The 25,401-nt window shown below is 36.8% G+C and overlaps 1 protein-coding gene across 2 annotated transcripts in view; it reads right to left on the minus strand.

The window, feature by feature from the left end:
• Positions 1-508: 508 nt before the first annotated feature.
• mybpc3 (myosin binding protein C3) overlaps positions 509-25,401 on the minus strand; it is a 32,533-nt gene continuing 7,640 nt past the window's right edge. The window contains exons 8-33 of one of the 2 annotated variants that reach the window (XM_051115116.1): positions 25,270-25,329; positions 24,731-24,733; positions 24,101-24,124; positions 23,437-23,600; positions 21,684-21,816; positions 21,512-21,514; positions 20,920-21,044; positions 20,693-20,798; positions 19,447-19,613; positions 18,212-18,377; positions 17,262-17,368; positions 17,120-17,149; positions 16,839-16,978; positions 16,235-16,300; positions 15,339-15,498; positions 14,234-14,338; positions 13,765-13,953; positions 10,734-10,868; positions 9,861-10,028; positions 9,451-9,539; positions 8,738-8,933; positions 8,412-8,551; positions 6,171-6,330; positions 5,158-5,294; positions 4,597-4,783; positions 509-858 (exon numbers count right to left, since the gene is read on the minus strand). In XM_051115116.1, coding sequence (XP_050971073.1) covers positions 827-858; positions 4,597-4,783; positions 5,158-5,294; positions 6,171-6,330; positions 8,412-8,551; positions 8,738-8,933; positions 9,451-9,539; positions 9,861-10,028; positions 10,734-10,868; positions 13,765-13,953; positions 14,234-14,338; positions 15,339-15,498; positions 16,235-16,300; positions 16,839-16,978; positions 17,120-17,149; positions 17,262-17,368; positions 18,212-18,377; positions 19,447-19,613; positions 20,693-20,798; positions 20,920-21,044; positions 21,512-21,514; positions 21,684-21,816; positions 23,437-23,600; positions 24,101-24,124; positions 24,731-24,733; positions 25,270-25,329 — 2,992 coding nt within the window. In that variant the 3' untranslated portion in view covers positions 509-826. The remainder of the gene's footprint in view (positions 859-4,596; positions 4,784-5,157; positions 5,295-6,170; positions 6,331-8,411; positions 8,552-8,737; positions 8,934-9,450; positions 9,540-9,860; positions 10,029-10,733; positions 10,869-13,764; positions 13,954-14,233; positions 14,339-15,338; positions 15,499-16,234; positions 16,301-16,838; positions 16,979-17,119; positions 17,150-17,261; positions 17,369-18,211; positions 18,378-19,446; positions 19,614-20,692; positions 20,799-20,919; positions 21,045-21,511; positions 21,515-21,683; positions 21,817-23,436; positions 23,601-24,100; positions 24,125-24,730; positions 24,734-25,269; positions 25,330-25,401) is intronic. The other variant, XM_051115117.1, reaches the window with a different exon arrangement.

The following is a 25,401-nucleotide window of genomic DNA, read 5'->3' on the forward strand; positions in this document are numbered from 1 at the left end:
TAACTTCAATATGGAGCAGGCCACGGTCATTTTGACACCTCGACCATGCTGGCATGTCTGGGCCTCATTTCAAACATTTCATCCTCTCAAACCTGCCACCAAATTGCCACTGAAGAAAATTCCAGAACAAAGCCATGCAGGCCAGCCATGCTTTATCTGCTCTTAGGGATAATACCATTGAGTTGACGCTTCCAGATGGACTTTGTGTGGGTTTTGTTACATTAATACCAGCAGCCTGTTGATGCTGTGGCATACTTTGAACCCTGTGAGTGCCTGAAGAATGCATTCGACTGCCGTGCCATCACTGGTATAGACAGGAACGTGCGTCAGCGTGATGTATGGAAACTTTGAAGGGACACCTGTCTCTCCACTCTCAGTGTGACTGTGGTTTCTCAGGTAATTAATAGCGTCTGCCTGAGTGACGCATTTTGAAGTGTCGTAGTTCAAAGAAATCTCTTGAAATTAGGAGAGAAATGCAACCAAAGTGAACCAGACCAGACAATAAGCATCAACAAAACTCTTAGCTTTATTTAGCATGTTTTGCATAGCATCACATGTGGAAGGAAAATACGGAGTTGCTAGATCCTACTTCAGAGATCTTAAATAACATGAAACAAAATGAACACAAGCAATAAAGAAAAAAAATCACACCTAAGCACAGACCATTGGATGTGAGTGAGAAATGGGGAGCACAAGCAAATGAAGAAAACCACTGAAATATTTCTTTGCTCTGTCATTTGATCACGGACGTGTCATGGGATCAGTTTCAGGACAGAAGACAGAATAAGGACAGTGTCACAGTTTCTCCAAACCCATTAGGTCTCTCTCATTTCTTGATGTCTTCTTTTGTGACTTGAGCTGCGATGAAGTGAAAGAACCATTATTAGATTACGTCCTGCATTTACAAGGGGGGAAAAAAGGCCACTACTGTAAAATTCTCTAAAGTTACCTTCAGTGATGTTCAAACTAATTTATTATACATCTGAGTGCCCTACAACAAACTGCATGCATTTCAAAGCAACACCCTTTAAGACCATTTTGTTCATTTTGGTTATATGCAAGTGTATTGGATATTGGGAGTTATGATGTTTTATGTTAATTTGAAATGAATTATTCTTTAAAAATGTTTAGATAGAAGTGGATCATTTAAAATGTCCTATATAGGATTACAAACATGGGTTAGTGCACCTGTTGAAATAATATAGATATACATTACCATTCACAAGTTTAAGGTCAGTATGATTTTTTTTTTTTTTTTTTTTTTTCTTTTTAAAGAAATACATTTTTACAATTATTATTCAACAAGGATTCAAATTAGAATATAAGAATGATTTTTTTTTAAAGGGATAGTTCACCCAAAAATTCGGAACATTCTGTCATTAATTACTCACCCTCATGTCACCCTCAAGACCTTCTTTTATCTTTGGAACACAAATGAATGATAAAATCCAAAAGCTTTCTGTGTTGTAAAATGCACAGTGAAGACTGAGACAGAAGAGAAGATATTGTTTAATAAAGTCGTTTTTTTTTTTTTCTTTTCAAACAAAAAGTATTCTCGTAAATTCATAAAATTAAGGTTGAACCACTGATGTTACATGGACTATTTTAATGATGTCCTTACTACCTTTCTGGGCCTTAAACATGTCAGTTGTGTTGCTGTCTGTGCTGGGTCTCAAAGCTCTTGGATTTCATCCAAAAATCTTTATTTGTTTTCAAAAGATGAATGAAGGTCTTATAAGTTTGGAACAACATGAGGGTGAGTAATTAATGACAGAACATTCATTTTTGGGTGAACTATCCCTTTAAGGATCATGTGCTGCTGAACTCAGCTTTGACATCAGAAGAACAAATTACATGTCAAAATCTATTAAAATGAAAATGAGCTATTTTAAATTGAAGTAACATTTTGCAATATGACTGTTTTTACTGTTTATTTTAAAATATATATATATTTTTGGCATTTTGCCCTTTATTGATAGGACAGTAGTGAGACAGGAAGTGGGAGCGAGAAGGGGGACGGGGATCGGTAAAGGTCCGCAAGCCGGGACTTGAACACGGGATGCCGAAGCGCAATGGCACTGCTTGTCGACACACTGCCCATGAGGCTATCGGTGCCGACTACTGTACGTTTTTCCATAAAAAAAAATCAGCATTGGTGAGCATAAAAGACGTCTTTCAAAGTCATCTTTCAAAAATCTTACTGAACCCAAACTTTTGAATGGTAGAGTGCTTTGAATGTGCAAAACTAATATTAGTTCTGTCAGTATCTGTTGGCTCAGAGACCAATCATGCATCTTATTTGGCTAACTTTGCATCCTTGTGTCCTTTTCTCACATCCTTTCCAGGTGTCTAAGCTCACAAGACACAATGAAACGAAGCAAGGAGGAATTAAGGCAACAACTAAACTAGAGATCGAAAATTGAAACAGTTTTCACTGAAATTGGAGAACTGCTGTGTGCGTCAGGTGCTTTGGCAAACTTTTTCACAGGATGTGCATCTGTGCATCCTTGCTCCTCTGAAAGCTTCCCTTCTCTCCTCACAGTGCTTTTAAAGAATTGATTTGTCCTTCATGATGGCAGAGTTCAATCAATTTCAGTATTGAGAAGCACCCAGACATGCTGGACTTGAGACAGTGGAGTGTTTTGTTAGAGAAAATGCAGGCAGTGTGGGTGTGAGGGCAACAGATGGGCCACTGTCATGCTTACCTTGAACACATTTCACACAAAGAGCAAAGCTGAGCTTACTGCTTACTGACGATCTGAGGGAATGAGGGTGGTAGGGAATGTGAAGGGAAACAGGAAGTAGGGAGGAAGTGTTAAAGTGTGACACAACAGAAATCATTGATCAACGGAAAGATTTCCATTCTGGAAAATTAATGACATGTTATCCATGTTTCTGTATATTGTTTGAAGTAAAAATATCATTTTACTCATCCCTGTTAAAAGAAAAACAACATGCGCTGGTTAGGTACAGTTTGTTTTGAAGTATGGTAGCTGGTTTGAGCTGGTTTAAGCTGGTCCTTAGTTGGTCATGAGCTGGTTATGAGTTGGTCCCAAGCAGGAGCTAATTGTTTAGGCCCAGCACATGACCATTTTAAACCGGCTCATAACTAGCATATAACCAGCTTAAACCAGCTCATGACCAACTAAGGACCAGCTTAAACCAGCTCAAACCAGCTGCCATGTTTCAAAACATAGATAACCAGCATATGCTGTTTTTTTCAACTGGGGTAGCAGAGTCATAAAATAAAATATGACCCTGGACCACAAAACCAGTCATAAGTAGCATGGATATATTTGTAGCAATAGCTAACAATACATTTTATGGGTCAAAATTATTGATTTTTCTTTTAAGCCAAAAATTATTTGGATGTTAAGTAAAAATCATGTTCCATGAAGATGTTTTGTAAATTTCCTACCATAAATATATCAAAACCTCATTTTTGTTTAGTAATATGTATTGCTAAGAACATCATTTGGACAACATTAAAGGGGATTTTCTCAACACTTTGATTTTTTTTGCACCCTTAGATTCTAGAATTTCCAATAGTTTTATCTCGACCAAATACGGTCCTATTATAACGAACCATAAATCAATGGAAAGCTTATTTATTCAAATTCAGATTCAGATGATGTATAAATATCAATTTAAAAAAATGGACCCCGATGACTGTTTTTGTGGTCCAGGGTCACAGATATTAATACAGACAGAAGCATGGATGGATTTTGATTTTGTTTCAGTATATATCTTTCATTTGATCATAACATAAGAGTGTTTGTTCTCTTATGTTCAGTGGTAATTCAGGTGAGTTTCATTCATATGGAATGTCAATGATTACAACATCATACAACTCATTTGACTATTAGCATATTTTTTTTTGCTGGAATTTCCTGAAATATACATAACTGTTAAAAATACAGTGAAAATTTAAATAATAAACTGATTTACTCAAAACAAGATGTTCAAAAACCTGCTTTTTCATGGATATAGGAACACTACAGTTCAAAAGTTAGAGGTCAGTAAAATTTGAAAGTTCTTTTTTTAAAGAAATTAATACTTTTATGCACCGAGGGTGAATTAAATTGATCAAAAATGACAGTTGACATTGTTATAAATGCTGCTCTTCTGAACGGTCTATTCATCATCAACCAAAAAAAAGTATTACAGTGTCCACAAAAGTATCAAACAGGTGCTGGTCCCCATTGACCAATTTTTTGGTTACCAACATCCTTAAAATGTTGTCGTTTGTATTTAGCAGAGGAAAGAAACTCTGGTTTGGAACAACTTGAGGGTGAGTAAAATATCCTCCATTACAAAACATTCATAATAATTAGAAATGTTTCTCAAGCACCATTATAATATTAATATTACTGTTCATACTGTATTTTTCATCAAATAAATGAGCCCTTGGTGAGTATAAGAGACTTCTGTAAGAAATATGACAACCCTACTGACCACAGACTTTTGAACAGAAATGCAATTAATAAACAAATCTAATTTTATCTTTAGCATACTATTATATAACATTAAACATATATCATTAAAATTTAATAGGACATCTCTTAGTAGCTCTTAAGTTGTTCGGCATGTACTTACGGCGAACTTCCAGTTTGCATTCTACTATGTCTTCTCCGCTGTCGTTGACCGCCTTACACATGTACACACCTCCATCAAACGGACACGGCTTACGGATCTCCAGAGTCAGCACACCCTGATTGCTGAACATACGGTACTTGGCCTCGTTTGTAATGTCCATCTTGTTTTTGTACCATGTGATTTTAGGCTGCACAAAACAATAAGATGGATTTAGAAATAGGCTTTCTGTACCATTTTCTTACATAAACCTGCAAATATCTAGGTTAAGATAGTAGCTTGTAATACATTTATGTAAAACAAAATGAAGTAATCAAACTTTTTTAAGAGCAGGGTGATACGACTTTTTTTTTTTTTTTTTTTTTTTTTTTGTAATATACACCACACACTCAAAAATAGACTGATTTAGACTGATATGAACTAACATTCTATAAAGAAAAGTTAGAATTCCAAGTTTAATATCTCGCAATTCCGAATCAATTTCAGTGTGATGTTTTGATGTTTCATACTTTCGGACCTAAACTATAGTGCATGAGCTTTGATATTGAGGTCACATTTGCTCACCTTAGGGATGCCTCTTACGGAGCAGCTGAGTGTAGCATTGTATCCAGCAATAACTGAGCGACTTATGAGAGGATGTGTGAACTTGGGGGCCTCAGAGAAATCATGATCTTTGTAGGAAGGAGGCTTGTACACAATTCCTGTAAATAAACAGGAATTAGAAAGACTTTAAATACTGACAGTCTAACCACTTAAAGGAGATCATCTCCTTGTCATCCAAGATATTCATGTCTTTCTTTCGTCAGTCGTAAAGAAATTGTTTTTTGAGGAAAACATTTCTGCATTTTTCTCCATATAATGGACTGGTATGGTGCCCCGATTTTGAACTTCCAAAATGCAGCTTCAGATGAGCCCAAATGCAGTTGTAAACAATCCCAGCTGTGGAAGAAGTGTCTTATCTAGCGAAACAATTGATTATTTTCATTAAAAAAACAATTTAAATTCTTTTTAATCTCAAACACTCGTCTTGCATTTCTCTCCCTGAACTGTGTATTCTAACTCAAGACAGTTAGGTTATGTTGAAAATCACCCTGTATCACTGCAGAAGTACTGACCCAGTCTTTGCAAAGTGAACATGCAAAGAAGATCAAACAACTTTAACAAAAAAGGTAAAACAGCGATATAGGATGATTTTGAAGTTGAGGGAGAACATGAGATGGGAGTTTTTCGACATACACTAACTGTCATGAACCAGAACAAAAACAGTCCAGGCAGAGTAAGACAAGATGAGCATTTGCTATTAAAAAGTATATAAATTGTATTATTTTTATTAAAATAACCGATCGTTTCGCTAGATAAGACCCTTCTTCCACAGCTGGGATCGTTTGAAGCCGCATTTAAACTACATTTGGAAGTTCAAGAATGTTTTCCTCAAAAAACATAATTTCTTTACGACATGAACATCTTGGATGACAAGGGGGTGAGTAAATTATTTGTAAATTTTTGTTCTGGAAGTGGACTTCTCCTTTAATACTTGCAGAAGTGTTTTTGCTATCTACATTGCAACAAACGGTCACCTGTTTTCTGGATGTAGGCACTGTCTTTGGAGAGGCAAGGTTCTGGACTCAGACCCACCATATTCGTGGCATACACACGAAACACATACTCATTCCCCATGATCAGGTCTGACACAACACAGTTAGTGCGGCGATACAGCTCATACACATTGTACCATTCCTGCAGGGGAAAAAAAACACAAATGTAGTCATAATGTAATGTTGACCTAAAAGAAGCCTAATGTACAATCAAAAACAATGCATATCATAAACCCGTCTGCCTTGGGTTCCAAGGTTTTGTCCTGTCATAAAATATTTTTAATTTGAATTTAAGGTGATCACAATTTAATAAAAACATTGTAAGTTACTTTCTGTTCGAAAGTTTACATCCCCTTGATTCTATATATCGTGTTGTCACCTGAATGACTCACAACAGTTTTTTTGTTTAGTGATAGTTGTTCATGAGTCCCTTGTTTGTCCTGAACAGTTAAACTGTCCGCTGTTCTTCAGAAAAATTCTCAGGTCTCACAAATTCTTTGGTTTTCCAGTGTTTTTGCGTTTTTGAACTCTTTCCAACAATGACTGTATGATTTTAAGATCCATCTTTTCACACTGAGGACAACTGAAGACAAGGGGATTTAAACTTTTGAACCGGGTCATTTTTATAAACAACTATTATTTTCTCCTGTGGACTGTATGCAAACATCTTTTATGTGAGATATCTTCAGGTCAGTACTAAATAAACAATAACATGCATCTTGTATGATTCCTCTTATGTAGGTAAAATGATTTTTAATGATAACATTTTTAATGATTCTGAAAGGGGGATGTAAACTTTTGACCTCAACTGTATTATTTGTTTGTTTGTTTCATTTAATTATAATTTAATTATATAAATGGATATAAAACATTGCATGTTCATTGTGCACCACTTTGTCATATGGTCACTAACAAACAGCATGTGGGAACTGTCACCACTTACACTTGCTAATCTAAAACATTGTATTGTGGTTCTCAAATTTCTGACTATACCACTGTAAAATCATTGTCTGTTGTTATAGACAATTGGGAAAATGCTGCAGGATCGCTTAGCGCATGTTTTAGACTAAAGTGTCATTACTACAGTATGTTCGTGGGAGCAGTAAATGCTGAAGCAGGTAAATGGCCTGCCCATGAATGTGCCCCAAGGCCTGCAGCCTAAAGTGCTTTTATATTTAGCAGCAGAGCATCTCCGATTTCTGATTGAGATTGTCCTGTGAAACCTGATAATCCGGTGTCTTCCTGCCTGCTGCTCTGGACACAGGGAGAGGAATAGACTAGCTCTAGTAACAATGTGAGGTGAAACCCAAACCGGGTGCTTTTTATTTAGCTGCTAACCTTAGTGGCTCAAGAGTACAAAGGGGTAAAGAGAGCACTATAATGACAGCACTTAAATCAGGGCAAGGCTGTGGGCTAAGATTACAGCATGCTTGCACCGAAGGGGGCACAGGTGCTCTAGTTTGGTGTGCGGCGAGGGTCATTTTGGAGCTTTGGGTACTGGATGTTCTGGATGCTGTTCCCCTGGCCCACAATTCACTGCCACTGGACAACTGTATGTCACAAGAGAGGTTATAAACTTATAGTGTCCCTGCAGTGCCGTGCCAGTGATGAATAGTGTACATACATTACTCAATTACGGTGATCACAAGCTTAGCTGCTTTAGATAGACAATGGCAGGCACGAGAATGCTTACAAACCCACTAACTCTTTGTCTTTCACTCTCTGAGCCTGAGTTTGCTTACTAAAAGTGCTTGGCATTGTTATGTAGTCTAAGAGTGCATATGTGACCCTATGTGATATTTGTAGCAATAGCCAACAATACATTGTATGGGTTAAAATTATTGATTTTTCTTTTATGCCAAAAATCATTAGAATATTAAATCATGTTCCATGAAGATATTTTGTAAATTTAAACTTCATTTTTGATTAGTAATATGCATTGCTAAGAAATTTGGACAACTTTAAAGGAGATTTTCTCAATATTTCGCTTTTTTGCACCCTCAGATTCCAAATATTCAAATAGTTGTATCTTAGCCAAATATTGTCCTATCCTAACAAACAATACTTCAATGGAAAGCTTATTTATTTAGATTTCAGATGATGTATAAATCTCAATTTCACAAAACTGACCCTTATGACTGGTTTTGTGGTCCAGGGTCACATATGTGCAGTATAAAATTTTCCATTTCAGCAAAAAAAACATATTTTTAAGTTTCGGTTTACCATAGTTTTCTTGTCAGCCTTTTGGATGGTGTAGCCTGTTATTTCGCAGTTGCCAGTATCCTTGGGTGGTTTCCATTCCAGGGCAACGTTAAAGCCCCAAACGTCTACCACCTTTAAGTTCTGGGGCGGGCCTGGCAGGTCTGACAGTAGAAAAGAACAAAATGTGTTTTTATGTTCACTGATACAATCAAACACACTTGCATTGAATATAAAATAACTTATTCTGTTACTCTAAACAGTGAATACTGAGTGTAATTTCTAGATGTTAATCCTGAACAATTGTATCAAATCTTGTCAATAACACAGACGGTGTCCTAGCAACTCACCAACAATCTGTATAGTGACATTGGCCCTGTCCTCCACATTCTCAATTTGCACTTGAACTTCATACTTCCCAGAATCCTTTCTCTCAGATCGCCTGATGAAGAGGATGGTATCAGTGTCGCTGTTTCGTATGCTGACCTGCTTAGGGTCCAGAGGCTCGTCGTTCTTTGTCCAGGTCACTTGAGGTCGTGGTTTACCCTTAAAAGTGAGGTGGGTGAAGAATGAGTCAAGATAGATAGATAGAGAGAGAGAGGTGTTTTTGGGCACTATAGTTCCCTAAAGGGGTGTTACAGATGCTGTTCAGACTTGTGTCATTGACTACCATCTGTACGCAGCCTCTCTCACTGAATTTCAGCCATAGAGTTCAGAGTATTTATAGAGTGAGAGGATGAAGATCTATGTTTCACAAACTGGGTTCTGTAAACAAACAAGTGGACGAGTTACAGTCTAGCCAAACACTGAAGCTCTAGCGGATGGAAACTGTTGGAGGTCAAAGTCTGCATCAAAAGAGGACAGCCAATGGTTTCATATTGCGACAAATAATACCGCTGCATACAGCAATACGGAACTTTGCTGGGCCTTTTCATATGACTCATAGGATGCCAGCCAAGAAATTAATCTAAATTGTTTGGGTGGATTAGTCACATGTTCTGCAGCATAATTTTGTTAGGGATGTGCACGATTCAAACACAATTTCAAGGAGGACTTTTCTCACCTGGAAGGGGATTACGAGGTTAATAGTTTCTCCTACTTTCTTGATGAGTGTCTGGCGGAGGTTACGGGGAAGCCAGATTTTGGGTCGCTCTGCAATAACAGAATGTAAGTGGTTCACATTTTGGCCCTGCATCTTCGAATATAATAGCCTGTCTTACCCTTTCCTATCTCATTTCCTTCTCAACACCAAACTTATTTTCCTGAACATTAGCATTTATAAGCTTAGTTTCAGTCTACTATCAGGTAAACTCATCTGTAGCAAGAGGCATTAACATATGATGTCTCTAAACACAATCTAGAAGAGAAAAAGCCAAAATATTTGAACATCTAGCAGTCTACATTGTACTAAACCCCAGGTGGACCTTAAATGGGCTAGCCTATCATTTTAAAATCATTCTCTATGTAACTCACGCATGATTTCACGGATGGTGACTGCTTGTTGCAATGTGGCAGGAGGGCTTGGGCCCGCCATGTTATAGGCCCTCACGCGGAACTGCATCTTCTCTCCAGTTGGCAGGTCACGGATGATCACAGAGGTCCTTTCTGTGAGACCCGTAAATGCAGGGACCCATTCATCAGCTACAGAGAAGAAATAAAGGTTTGAGACACAGAACATTCAGGATTAATTCTAAATAGTATTTTGATGCAGTTAAAAAATAATATGTTTTACACCTGAATTACTGAAGCTATGGTACTGCTGCTCAAAAGTTTATGGTCTGTGCAATGCTTTTTTTTTTTTTTTTTTTTTTTTTTTTTTTTGCAAAAAAGCTGATACTTTTATTTAACGATGCATTAAATTGATCAAAAGTGACAGTAAAGATTTAAACTGTAACTAAATTTTAAATTTTATATAAATTATGTTGTTTTGAACTTTCTGTTTATTTTTAAGATTTGAAGAATCTTTGAAGATAATCAAAAATGGAAGGTGTTTCTTGAGCACCAAATCAGCATATTAGAATGATTTCTGAAGGATCATGTGACACTGAAGACTGGAGTAATGATGCTGAAAATTCAGCTTTACCATCACAGGAATAAATTATATTTTAAAATATATTAATATAAAAAAAGTAATGTATGAAATATTTCAATACTGAATTTTGATTAATTAAATGGAGCCTTAGTGAAAATAAGAGATTTAAAATATATTTAAAAAGAAAACGTTTGACACCAAATGGTTTTTAAAAGTAGTCCTCTCTTCATAAACATATTTAAAGAAATTCTGTCAGACATATGAATGTTTAAACCATTCCATACTTAAAGAACAAAACAAATAAACACACTTACAGCCTTCCTTGCAGTACTCAACCCCATAGCCTTCAAGCTCAGCTGAGCCTATCCTCTCTGGAGTCCTCCATTTCAGAGAGATGGTGGTATCACTGATGTCATCCACACACAGGCCAATGGGCTCGCTGGTAGGAGCTGTGGACAGGAAGTTGATACAAATGAGTATGTGTTTCACTCAAAAAAAAAGTATTTTTTTTCAAGTACCATTTCCTTTGTATTGGCAGCTGGAGTAAATGAATCATGTAACTGGTGGAAAAGCTCATCTGTCCCAGAACCACAAAAGTAGCATACCATTTGTAGCAACAGCCAAAACTACATTGTATGGGTCAAAGTTATTGATTTTTCTTTTATGCCAAAAATCATTAGGATATTAAGTAAAGATCATGTTCCATGAAGATTTTTTTTAATTTCCTACCATAAATAATAATTTTTGATTAGTAATATGCATTGCTAAGAACTAAGAGGCAATTTTCTCAATATTTAGATTTTTTTGCACCCTCAGATTCCAGATTCAGAGGCTAAATACTGCCCTATCCTAACACACCATACATCAATGTTTTATTCAGCTTGTATAAATCTCAATTTGAAAAATAAATGACTCTTACGACTGGTTTTGTGGTCCAGGGTCACATTTGTCTTTCCATTATCACTAATAAGCTAAATAAATTAGCTAATAAATTGGTTTGCATTTTGCACCCAACCACTTTGAAAATATGTACTAGTTTATCTACGTCAGCTGGCAGCAAGGAAAGCGCTTGTGTGCATGATGTATTTTGAGTGCAGGATTTGCTGTATTACATTTACATACTGTTACTAAGCCATCAAAGACAGAGATAGTACTGGAGACATTTTAATACATGGCTGGATTTAGTTGGACTTGTCACTGGTCTCCAGCAAAGTCCCACTGAACAATGTGAGTAGAGCATAGCGTTGTCACTAAACTAAGCAGCCATGGAAACAATGGAAGCAACCAATCAAAATCAATTGTGTGACTTTGATCTCTACTTACCTTTGAGTCTACCGTCACAGAAAGCCTTTCATTATTGACAAGAATAGCCAACATTGTTTGAATGAGGCTGAGTGTAACTTACAGCAGTGGTGATAAGGGCCTCCTGAAGATATACATGCTGTCTGCTGTGATTTGCAAGCAAGCTTGAGTCTAAAATATTTGTGCCATATATAAGTGGCAATGACATGTCCAGGTCAAGCTGTGTATTTATGAAGACTGTGAACTTGCAGCAAATCCAAGAACATCTATTCATATCTACCCAAGGAGTTATCTAGAGTGGGAAAATGATTCAGTTACTTTTCCTTGAAATGCAAACAACCATTTATCGCTCTAAATATGAGGCCAATTTATAATTAACTTGAAATATACAGGAAAATGATCAGGCTTTGGTTTGGTGTGCCCATTCAGGCCTTCTTCTGCAAATGTTCAAGTCAATGTTTTCAATAAGAATTTGCAATTAGAGTGAAAGATTTTGCATCGGGTTCAAGATGCAACTTTGCCACATTGATCAACAGAACTGATGTAACCACATCTTTAGATGCAACCATTCACACAATGACATTGATATCCGCTTGCTAAATCATGACATAAGTTATACTGTTTCCGGGTCCAAGCCTCTACTTGTTTCAATTGAGAATACGATCTGAATTAACGCACTGTTTATTCATATCACACATTAGAGCTAAGCTTTTTAAAAAACGCACAATATTTTAAGATAAAGAGAAGAATCACTCAGATTTCAGTACAGAGATAAATATTAGAATCATGATTTTTTGGTAGTACTACAATACACTGTAAATATATATAAGCACCATTTTGCTTTTGGCATCTGATATGGACGTGGAAACTGAAACAAGCAGATATTAAAATCCTACTTGCTTAGTACAACTTAAGCATATCATTACCCAAGCTTAATACACCTATTGATTATGTGGACAGGCATTATCAAACTGCTTTAGGTTTTAATGCCACTCTATGGGATATTCTTGAAATAAGTTAATAACATTGATGCATCAAGACAGCCATAAAAAAATATCATGGAAACTGGTATAATCCCTGCATCACTAATCTCCACAAAAGACTGTTAGAAATAGACGCCTACTGCCAACAGGTTTGGGCTCTGGTTCTGGCTCTGGTGGGGGGGCAGATTCCTCTGGAGGTGCTTCTGCAGATGGTGCCCCTTCCTCTCCCGGTGGTGCAGCTTCTCCTGTAGAAGCTCCATCTTCAGAAGGAGCAGGAGTTGCATCTTCAGCTGGAGGTGCAGGAGCTTCTGCACTGGCCTCTTGTGCGGGTTCTTGTGGAGGTGGTGCTTCTGGCTCTGGCTCTTTGGTTTCTGCTGGGACATCGGGCACTGCATCGGCCGGCGGTGCTTCAGCCGGCTTCTTCTCAGCAGTCTTGGGGAGCATCGGTTTGGTCATTCTGTCTCTGGATCACTTCAGTCTGGTGCGTGTTACAAGTAGAGCCTTCTGAAAAGTGTCTGACTGTTCTGTAACACCTGCTGTGGTCTTCTCTGGGCACAGTGACAGACAAGTAACAAAGGAAGTGCAGTGTTCTGCCCCCACCTCTCTTTTGACAATGCCGTAGACACAGTACTAACATGCCATTATTTATAGAGAAGGATGCCATGGATAGTTTCCTAATCAGCTCTCTTGTAACAGGCTTCACAGATATCAATACTTCTAACATAGCTCACTAGAAGATTCTTAAAGATGAGGAAAAAATGAATGCAGGATCATTAACTTTTTTTTAAACAATTGTTTAAAATGAAAAGCACCTTTTCAAAGGACCATTTTTTTACCCTTTACTTGACAAGCAGATCTTCAGTCTTTTTGAAGAACATCAATATTAAATCACAAGATATCACAATGAAAGCAGTGGATGGAATCCATAAAACTGGTATTCAGCACATGCTATCCTCCTCATTAGCCACTACATATTGAAATTAGATATCTGTAACAGCAGGGGAAACAAACAAGTCCCTAATACGTAAGCAAAGGTATAAATTAAAGCAGTGGAACTCACCAACTGGCACAAATGGCTGGGAGGCGGCACTCGGGCGTGACATGCCGATGGCGTTTACTGCATAAATGCGCATCTCGTAGGCTACACCCTCGATCATTTTTTTGGCTTCAAATGTGGTCTCTTTATAAGGATCAAAATTGAGCCTCATCCATCTATAGCTCTTTTTCTTCTTCCTTTCAAGAACGTAACCTGAGACATTAAGAGCACATTATGCATTTCCTCCTCATTGCACATTTTTTTCTGCAGCATTATTAGGACATTTTTTTATTAAGTTGTTTTTTCATAATATGCATACTCCTTCACTTAACTTAACACAAGTTAGATGAAGTTTGTGTTTGAGTAAAATTCATTCATGGTTTATAGGAATCTGTGATGTCAACAAACTTTACTGTTAATAGAATATGAAGTACTTATAGTAACGCTATAGATAGCTCTATAGTAATATTGTATACTATTATTACTGAGTCACCTATCACTGGCTGGCCACCGTCAAAGAGTGGGGGATCCCATTGGACAATACAAGAATCTTCACCGACGCTAAGGATTCTGGGAGCTTCAGGTGGGTCTGGCACATCTGTAAAACATTAAAAACTCAGTCACACCTTTTCTTCTGTGCAGCTAATATACAGCTACACTGTCTGTTAAAAGTTTGGGCTCAGTACAATTTTTAATGTTTTTTAAATAAGTCTCTTATGCTCATCAAGGATGCATTTATTTGTTCAAAAATACAGAAAAAACTGTAATATTGTGAAACATTATCATTACTCCAGTCTTCAGTGTCACATGATCCTTCAGAAATCATCCTGAACAGTTGTGCTGCTGTTTTTTTTGGAACCTGTGATATTGTTTTAGGATTCTTTGATGAATAAAAAGTTCAAAAGAACAGCATTCATTTAAAAATACAATCTTTTCTCACGATATAAGTCTTTACTAAAACTTTTTATCAATTTAACACATCCTTGCTAAATAAAAGTATTAATTTCTTTCAAAGAAAGAAAAAATGTACTGACCCCAAACTTTGAACGGTAGTGTATATTGTTACAAAAGATTTCTATTTTAAATATATCCTCTTCTTTTTAACGTTTTACTCATCAGAGATTCCAAAAAAAATAAATAAATAAAAAAATTAAGCAGCACAACTGTTTCCAACATTGACAATAAATCAGCATATTAGAATGATTTCTAAAGGATCGTGTGACACTTAAGACTGGAGTAGTGGCTGTCAGCTTTGCATCACAGGAATAAATTCTATTTTAAAGTATATTAAAATAGAAAAGCACTATTTTAAATTGCAATATTTTAAATAGTTCTCAAATGACAGCTCTCTTCTACATATTTGAATACTGCAAACCTCCTGAAGGCAATACACAAAGTGTGATAATAGACAGCCAGAAAGAGATAATGACAGTTCAGTTTGTGGCCTTTTAGGTGCATTTAATTGTACTATCTAAAACAGATCTGTTCTGAAGTGTATAAAATAGTGCTGCAACATAGCCCATAATGAAATTAAGTTCAACCTCCCAGAGAACAGCTGGGAAACGTTCCCGCTGTAATGGGATTTAAAAAAAGCTTACCAACAACTTTGACATTAATGTCAGCTGTATCCTCTCCAGCAGGATTGCGTACAATGACAGAGTACACGCCCTCATCCTGACGCTCCGCCCCTTCAATTGTAAAGATACAATGGCCTTTGGTACTCTCCACATGGACACGCCCATCTGAGTCTGTCAGCACCTAAACAACCAATCAGAACCACTTGTTTAAAATGGTTAGTTGTTTTCATATCAATCCAGATCAGTGATGGGCCTTCAAATTTATCTTTGAAACCAGGTAATCAAGAATAGATCAGAGAGGGAGATCTAATATAAAACACCCAGATACTACAGAATTATCTGAATTATCAGAAAATATACGTTACCTGTTAAATACCCACCCAGTTCCTGTGAATGGATGGTGCTTACTTTTTATTTTCAGATTTTTACTTTATGAACTTTAGATCATAACACTCACCTTGCAGACACAGTATTCTACAGAGTTGTGTGAGGTGTGTGTGAAAAACTTGCTTCATAACACTGTAAAGATCTCACAAGTATGATGATTTGTGGGTCAAAGTGATGCTTGTGTTATTGTTATAGCAGCTTGTTTCCTTTTTACCCAGGAAAAGACAAACCACAGTTAAAGTGGAGAAGAAAAAAATGCTTTATCAGATCTTCACAATTTCAATCACTAAACTATATTAAAATACTTAAAGTATATATATACATAAATATATATGTATATTTATACTTTAAAGTATATATACATATATACTGACCATATATATATATATATATATATATGGAGTGTCCCCCTGGATTAAATTGATCAAGACTGCAACATCATGCAACATGGGTCAATGACATCACAGCCAAAGCAAGAAGCATATAAGACAATGTACAAGCAGTTGGGGATTGTTAAGGCCCGAACTCACTTCACCGTTCTTCACTGTCCATGTATGCCTCGGTTCAGGACGCGACTCTCCCTCCTTAAAGCTATCCTACATGAGCAGAGCAGAAGCTGTGAAGCCATGGCAACCAGGTCAGAGGTTACGTGTGAGAAACTGAACTGTCAACCTTTCATCTCAGCACAAAACTCCCAGTACCAGTGAGCCTTGACAAGACTTTCTGATTATGGCTGGGAGATGTTACAGTACCTACCTGTCAAGGCTTCTGAAGCCCAGATGATGGATCTCCTGTTACATTTGCAGGACAACATGGCAAATCGTAAAGAATTACAGTACACACACAGAGTATACCACAAACTGCAGGTGAATTCAGAAAACATAACTTAGTTAGAAATGATTTTCTAACTAAATAAAATTCTAAAGGAAAAGCTTTGTGTAGGTTTGGGCATTCTGACGTAACTGACAAGGGCTGCATTTCCCCAAAGCAAGTAGATCTTAGATCATTACTGCCAATGGTTTCTACAATCTACTTAGGCTTACAATGCTTTTGGGAGACACAGCCCAGACCTATTCGCTCAGACAGGGATTGTTAGAAATCGATACCAGACAAAATTTAATGAATTGCTCCTACCTTTTCTCCTTTTGTCCAAACCACAGTGGGGGCAGGATCTCCAGTAATTGGTACATCTAGTCGCAGTTTGTTTCCAGCCACAACCAAGATTGTGGACTCAGCGGTGCGGCCCATGCAGTCCAGATGAATCTTGGGAGGATCTTAAAACAAAAACAAACGTAGTAATTTGACACATTTCTCAAAAAATAAGTGTTTCTTTCATTTCAATATGTATGATTATATGTAGTTCCCAGAAACACATCACATTATTATAAATTATGTTAATGCTGTTTTATTTTTACCTTGGCGAGGAACAAAGTCAATCTTGACCTCTGTAAAGATAAAACACAATAATTCGAAAAACTATGGCACCCATTTTTATTTATTTATTTTTTAAGGAGTGGTTTAAACTCACATTCCTAGGTAATAATAAAAAGGATGTACCTAAAAAGTTGAGTTTGGCAGAGAGATTGAAGGCATAGCCCTCAGGAACGAAGGTGTAGTCACCCTCATCCTCTGGCTTTACGTCATCAATGGTCAACTTATGAATCCTAAATATAAATAGAAAAAAAAATGATTAAACAATATTAACAACTTATGCAGTGTTATGGAGTAGTAGCGAAGTACAAATGGAGTACAAATAGCGAAGTGATGTTATAACATCCATATTTTCATGAATCCTGTATCTTTTAATTTATTAACAAAGAACCTAATGTTAGCATTTGATAAACGCTGTTCGTCTGTTTTGATTTAGAACCTATAGAATATTCTTTTGAATAGGTTCTTTTCAAAGAATGAATCAAACGGTTTTACGATTCAATCGATTAATTCAGTTGTATCGTTCGAACATGTGACTCACTCGCTGAAATGTTTGGCGCGGTTTCTGACAACTTTTAGAACAGAGGCAACAGAAAGAACGCTGGATGAAAGTACAGGTAAAGAAATTCCAAAATGTCTAAAAACTACAATTACCATAAAGTTACAACATACTACAATGTTTTTAGACATGTTTTCGTGACTTATGTAAACACAATGGTAACGTACGTAGTTCACCATGAAAATGCCACAGGACTAAGATGGTGTAGTGTACTTGTAAGAGTGTAAGAGTTTACACTTTTTTATTTACATTTTCTTATTTAAATGTTATTTTACTTATATATTATTTTGGTAATATTATATATATAAATAATATATTTTACTATGAATAGAATGTTTTATTACAGTTTAAACTTTTGGCAGTTTGCAGTGTTTTGTAGGTTGAGTTACTTTCATTGACTAGCTAGCATTCAGTTTAACTAAACCATGTTTATTTAACCTTCATTTGAGGGATGAATGCATAGACTTTGTTTATAGACATCAAAAAGTCTCCATCTTAATATTTACGTAACACTCACCTGCCAATGTGTGTGATATGAGTTCTGGCATCCGGTTTCACCTCCACCCCATTTTTGTACCAGATGCCCTTCACGTTCTCATCAGAAACCTCACATTTGAACACAGCCTGGTCTTTGGCCTTCACCGTCAGGTCAGCAATGTTTTGATAGACCTCCAACTGTTTCTCTGAGGGTCAGAGGTCAAAGAGCACACTGTAATCACACATGACCAAAAACTAATTATGGATGCTTACCACATTACAACACAAAAGCTATTTTAGCATATGTCATCATGACTAACAAAAAAAGTAACATGGAAACTATGTTTTTTTGGATGTAGCATCATAATAACATGGAACTCCATTGAAAGCGCTTTAATGTAGCACGTTTTTCAATATTGTAATTATTCAGTAGTACTGGCATCTGATATCTGTACCATTTTTGTAAGGGATTTAGGCTAGTTAAAATTGATCAAATGTTTTTAAAATGCATAAGAGAATCTATTTTTATTTTCAGAACTAGTGACCTTTCCTATTAACGAAAAAGAACAATGTAAACTTCTGACAGGTGTGGCTTACGGAATAAAAAACATATGCAGGTGAGTAACTGATTCATGTTTGGGTGAACTGTCCCTTTAAGATAATAAAGAAAGGTGGGGTAAAGAAAGGTAACAATCCAACTGACGGGCTGGTAGAGTTACAGTATTACTAGGCATCTTTTTTTTTTTTTTTTGGCACATCTTGTACTTGATCAAAAGCCCAGACAAACTGGTAGCAGACATACCTGGGTATCAGTTTTCTTGTAAAGTGCTATACATACTTGAAGACTCAAAATAGGAGACAGAATGAAGAAGGGAGACGAGAGAGTGAGAAAGAGACAGAAGAAAACAATAAAAAGGAATGGGAGAGAAAGGGAATGGATCATAAATCTTTCTTAGATGCTATTAAAAGAGAGGGATGGAGCGGTTTGTGACAATGACAGAAAGAGAGAGTGGGGGAGAAACAGACAGAGTCACCTGCCCTGTTAAAATATATGGGTCAGGCGGTCTAACAATAGCTGGCATGTGGACATTGTGAATGGTAACCTTGTACAGAAGTGTCGATAGCCACGTTTTCCAAACTGGTGAGAGGTGAAGTTTGAATAACATGGCCATGAGTGTGAAACCTTCACGACTGCCATATGTGCAATACGTTACAGTGCAAATCTGAAGACAGAATATAGGGAGGCCTTGAAACTCTCAAAATTCAGATATTTACCCTGAACCATGAGCTCTGCTAATGATTGCCCTCCATTGGTTTTCACCCGGTAGTGTCCACAGTCCTCCTTGGTTACATCATTAATGATAAGGACATGCTTACACCCGTCCTTCTTGAAGCGGTACTTGAACGATTCATCTCGGGTGAGTTCCACACCATCTTTCTCCCTGTACAGGTCAGATGTTTGGTATTCGTTAATATTATTTGATGCTTATTCAGAGTTTTATTGAACTGCAATATAGTATTCATATGTATGTATGCATATGTGACATTTCAGTTAAACAATATGAGGTTAAAAAATGCAATTACAAAGCAAGGGGCAATTCCAAAAAGGTTTGCACCTGAACATAAAAGAACAAAAACATTTTGAAGGTACTGTAATGGATAACAGTATTACGGACATGTTGTACTCAATAATAACCTCTGAAATGTAAATCTTGATTTATGAGCATTACTGCAGGGTAGTGAGAGTAAATGGGATAAATCAAATGGCTGACATAGTAAAGGACTAACAATTTATATTAAGTTGATAGCTGTTAATCTTTTATCATGCACGCATAAGCTTTTATGCCGATCCCCAAGCGATGCAACTCTATATCATGATCACATCGTAATTCATTCCAATCATTTTAGACTAAAGACACAAAGCCACATTATTATTACCCCATTATACTTCTAATATTAAATCCTACATTGTGGCATTCCAGTACTAGGAACAATATCTAATTCTGCCTTTCTCTAATCATCAAAGTCATTTGCTATTCAAGATAGGTGCCATAAACCAACGGTGACTTTCTCATTCCATTCTAGGACACTTGTGAGGTGCTAAAAGGCTGCTATGACCTTTTCCAGGCACTGATCATTTACAGCCCAGGGTGATATAGAGCCTTGGCTACAGCTATGGCAAAACCAGCACTCACTCACGCACCACCATCTGTCAGTCAGTGTGACTCACCCAACCAGCCAGCCAGCCAGCCATGCTAAAAGAAACACATATGCCATCTACTGGACATCTGTGGAATGCCAGGACTCATCCAGGACAGCTTGAGAAATGGTCACCTTTTCTAAACTCTTCTCTGGTGTTGGTTGATATCTTTGTTTAATGCAGTTTAGCATAGATATCAACTTTTCAAGACCATTATGGATGCACATCTGACCTGAAAGGCCTTTTTAAAAAAATGTCCTGGAAAATGCATTACTAACTATCAGAAGGGAAAAGTTAGTGTGTGCATGTTGACAGACGTACCATTTGACCTGAGCCCCCTCTTCAGACACTTCACACTCAAACTCTACTCGTTCTCCTTTCATAACCATCTGATCCTCTAGGTTACGTACAATCAGAACAGGAGGCTCTGGAGGCAGAGACATAAAAAAATATACATACACATGATGTAGATAAACAATAATAGAAAATATTTACTTATTTTTTAAAGAGTTGTCTTTTCTTGGAGATTTCTGTCTGCAATCAGTTACCTTTAACAAAGAGCTCAGTGACGGTCTTTTCTTCTCCAATCATGCACGAATAAGCAGCATCATCTGCTAGAGTACAGTTGTTGATAGTGAGGAAGCGTTTGTTGCCTACACTCTCAAAGATGTACCTGTAGGAAGATGAAAAATTATTTAGTAGCAGTTCCAGCTTTGGTCTCTAGATGGGCACAAAGCATCACTGTTGAAGAGGCTCTTAACAATACAAGTCAGAAAATGAACAAAACACTTGTTTAACTTGATATGACAACAATATAAAATATAATCAAATAATAGACCACTGTAAACATAAGCCTTGCTTTAAAATAATTTTTACTAATGATTTAATTTAACAAAGGTCAGTGAAAGATATGAGCCATTGAGGATAGTTTTTGTTCTGTTGTTATTTGAGTCCTTAAACATCTGACAGCCTCCATCCGTTGACACAGCTGACATCTGAGTCTACAGAGCTGCTATGTATTCTTGGAAAACTGTCCCTGCTTATTCATAGTCAACAGGCTGTTTGAGACATCTAACCCCATAGAGACAAGCCTTGAAGTTGCTGATTGTGATTAGGCTGTGTATGGTCACAGGCACTCACTTGCTAGGGTTGACAGCGGAGGGCAAGAAGAGCAGTCCATCCATCCATTAGCAAACGGTGTTGTCAGAAGTCAAAGACATAGACAGTTAATTGTAATCTTTTCCATGTACTTTATTACTGTAAAATAATGCATAATATTTTTTAATTACAGTGAAAGGACCTAAGTAAATACCTTCCAGTTGGGTTTATCGGTTGTCCATTTTTTAGCCATTTAACCTCTGCATCTGGATTAGCCACTTCAACTTGCAGTTTGATCTTGTGTCCCTTTTCAACTTGGTAGGCTGGGTCCAGCTTCCTCAGAAATGCTGTGGTTAAAATAAAGATGAAAAACTAAGTCATCGCTATTAGAAAGAAATGTGCAGCACATGAGCCTGTAAGGTTTTCTGTTGAACAGATCAGCTGTGAAGCGACAAAACTGATGAGAGTAGGAAAGTATAGTCTGTTCTAATCCACTTAATATATCTTATCATCACCATTGCAATTTGACCTATCGCTAACAGTCAAAGTAGTAGATGACTTACAGTGCCTTGCAAAAGTATTAATCCCTTTTTTATGTTTTATGCTTTAACTTTCTTTTTTTACATCAGAATATACTTCATTCACTATAATGACAAAGCCAAAAACAGATTTGTGACAACTTTGCAAATTTATTTAAAAAGGAAGAAACTGAAATAAACACTTTGCATAAATATTCATACCCTTAACTCAATAATAACTTGAAGGACATTTACAGCCTCGCATCTTTTTGGGTATGATGCGACAAGCTTTACACCTCTGCATTTGGCAATTATCTGCCATTCTTCTCTTCACTTCATCACCTCTGTCAGGTTGAATGAGGGCCGACATTATCAGGTTTCTCCAGAAATATTTGATTGGGTTCAAGCCCAGGTTCTGGCTGGGCCACTCATGGACATTTGCAGAGTTGTCCATAAGCCAGGGTCATTGTCCTGTTTGAAGGTGAACCTTCTGTCCAGTCCAAGGTTCTGAATGCTCTGGTCTACATTTCCATTACTATATTTTGCAGAGTTGAGCACTCCCATAGCATGAGGCTGATACCACCACACTTTTACTGTTGGGATGGTACTGTGCAGGTGAGGAGCAGTGCCTGGTTTCCTCCATTCATGATGCATGGAATTGAGGTTCATAAGACTAGAAAATCTTGTTTCTCATAGTCTGAGAGTCCTTTAGGAGTTTTTTGCAAATTCAGCAAGTGGTTTCACTGCTATAAAGCCCAGATCTGTGGAGTGTTGCAGTGATGTTTGTCTTTTTGTAAGTTTCCCCCATCTCCATATATGATCATGGAGCTCAACTAGAGTAACCATCAGGTTACCAGTCTAACCAAGGCCCTTTTCAATCAGTTGCTCAATTTGTCCAGGAGGCCAGCTCTAGGAAGAGTCCTGATTGTTCCAAACTTTTTCCATTAAGGATAACGGAGGCTACATGCTTCTGTGGACCTTCAGTGCAGCAGAATTTTTCTGAACTCTTCTCAAGATCTGTGTCTTGACACAATCCTGTCTCTGAGCTCTACAAGCAGTTCTTTTGACCTCAGGGCTTGGTTTTTGCCCTAATATGCATTTTTATCTGATAGACCTTTTATTGGGAGGTGTGTGGCTTTCCAAATCATAGTCATTCAAATGAATTTGCCACAGTTTAACTCCTTTCAAAGTGTAGTAACATCTACAAGCGATATTGGAATGCTCCTGAGCTAAATTTCAAGCATCCCAGAAAAGCATCTCAATACTTATGCAATGTAATTATTTTTATTTTTTTTTTTTTTTTTGTAATAAATTAGCAAAGTTGTCACACGTTTTTTTTTTTTTTTTTTTTTTTTTTTTTGAGGAAAACAAAATTAAGAGGTATGAATACTTTCAGAAGACTCGCTTACGAGGCTTGTACAATTAACAAAGTTAACTAAGTTAACAAACCTGCACTTTTCTTCTCTTCTTTTTTCATTTTTTTGAGTCTCTTAAGCATCCCCCGCAGGTCCGTGATTCCATACTGGAAGGCAATCTTTTCATACTCTGATGGTGGTGCCTTCTGGAGGATCTCCCAGACGTCTACATCAGGCTCAGTGCTCACTTGAACAGCTCTGCAGACCCACAACAGTGAATAGAGGTTGATCAGGACAGGTAAATCAAGTCTAGACATCTTGTATCTTCAAAATGTTTTAATATATTTTTTAAAAAGTTTATTAAAGTATTGTTCACCAAAAAAGAGAATTCTTTAATTATATACTCATCCTGATGTTGTGTCAAACCTGTATTATTTTTTGCTGCAGAGGAACTGCAAAAAAGAAGATAATTTGAAAATGTTTCATCCATACAATGCACGTCAGTGTTGTCCAAAACATCGATGGACCCCACTGACTTTCATTCATCGTATGGACAAAAACAGTTGAAACGTTTTTCAAAATATCTTTGCAGAAGAAAAAGTTTACAGATTTGGAACAACATCAGGGTGAGTAAATGACATTAAGCATGTTAAGTACATTATTCATTCAAACTCTTTATTTCAAAGAATAGAAATGCAGAGCATGGCAAATATGTTATTAAATAGACTTTTATTCTGTATGTTTAAAAAAACTCTTACCGTGGGCCAGTTTTTAAGAAACTGCTGTACTTATGTAGAGGCAGAACCCAAGCGTCAAGCATTGTAAGACAAACCACAGCAGATTATTGCACATTATCAAGTTCTCAGATCACATAGCAATGCATTGTTAAACCATTAAGACCATTTTACAATCCAGATTTTATAAAGGCTCTTAAAGCATGCAGTCTACACTTCCTCCTTATTTAAATGTTTTATCTTCATGTGCCTTATGCGTTTATTAAACTAAAAGGGTTAGAAACTATTTGCGTGAATCTACAGTGGTTACTGACATAACCAATTTGCTATGCTGTCAAGTCGGTGAATGTGGGATGAATGCGTGGGATGTGAAATGGCGTAGGAATCGTGAGAGTTCTAGGTTTATTAATATGATTAATTAGGAGTATATGAGTAATGATGAAGGAGTTTGCTAAAAATAATTCAAACGTGACTCTGTCTATCTAGTTCCAAGTGGGTGTGCAGTCTGTGGAGTGGAAAAACCTAGAAGGACTAAAGTTGGCAATCAGTGGCTGATTAGAAGAGAGAATAATCAAGGTATCACACAAGCACTCGGCAATACAACACTCAACATTCCTTCATACACAAGCAGTCAGTTCAGTGTGACTCACTTACTCTCTGAATATAGGAGTGGAACAGCCACAGAGGAGAAAAACAGGGGAAAATATACATACATAAGACTTCAATCATTGTGTAGATCAAATGGAAAAAAAGATAAATAATAGCTATATAAAGCTTACATTTCAGTACTTAAAATCACACTTTATACTGTAAGGTATTTGATTAACTTATTCAGACTCTATCTAGCTTTGTTAAATGCACATACAGTGGATATCAAATATCTAAGAACACTTAAAACAATCATAATTCAAAATCAAATTTAGGCATCAATAATAAACTCCTTTGTACAAGTATCAGGTATTAAACAGGATGTTCTTGGATTTTTCTTAAATCATGTTAGCTCGAGTGCTGATGTCATTAAGGCCATAATATTGTTTCAGGGCACCTTTGGACTTAAATTGTTCACTTAAAATATTGTGTTTTCATCAGCGGTCTCAGATTTTGGACCCACACTGTATTCATTGCGGAAGCTTTTAGAAATAGAAAAAATAGACAATAAAGGTATCTGATGTATTAGATCTCAAAAGACTCACCTCTTTTTCAGTAAAGCACTGAAGTCCAGTTCTCCTGAGTCTTCACCTGCATCTGTGCTACTGTAGTAGAGGAAGAAATAACGAGCCACAAAACATGAGCACACAGAACTGTTACATTCTCACCCCATTTTA

Source organism: Labeo rohita, chromosome 7 (genome assembly GCF_022985175.1).
Source record: "Labeo rohita strain BAU-BD-2019 chromosome 7, IGBB_LRoh.1.0, whole genome shotgun sequence".
In the NCBI taxonomy this organism is placed as follows: domain Eukaryota; kingdom Metazoa; phylum Chordata; class Actinopteri; order Cypriniformes; family Cyprinidae; genus Labeo; species Labeo rohita.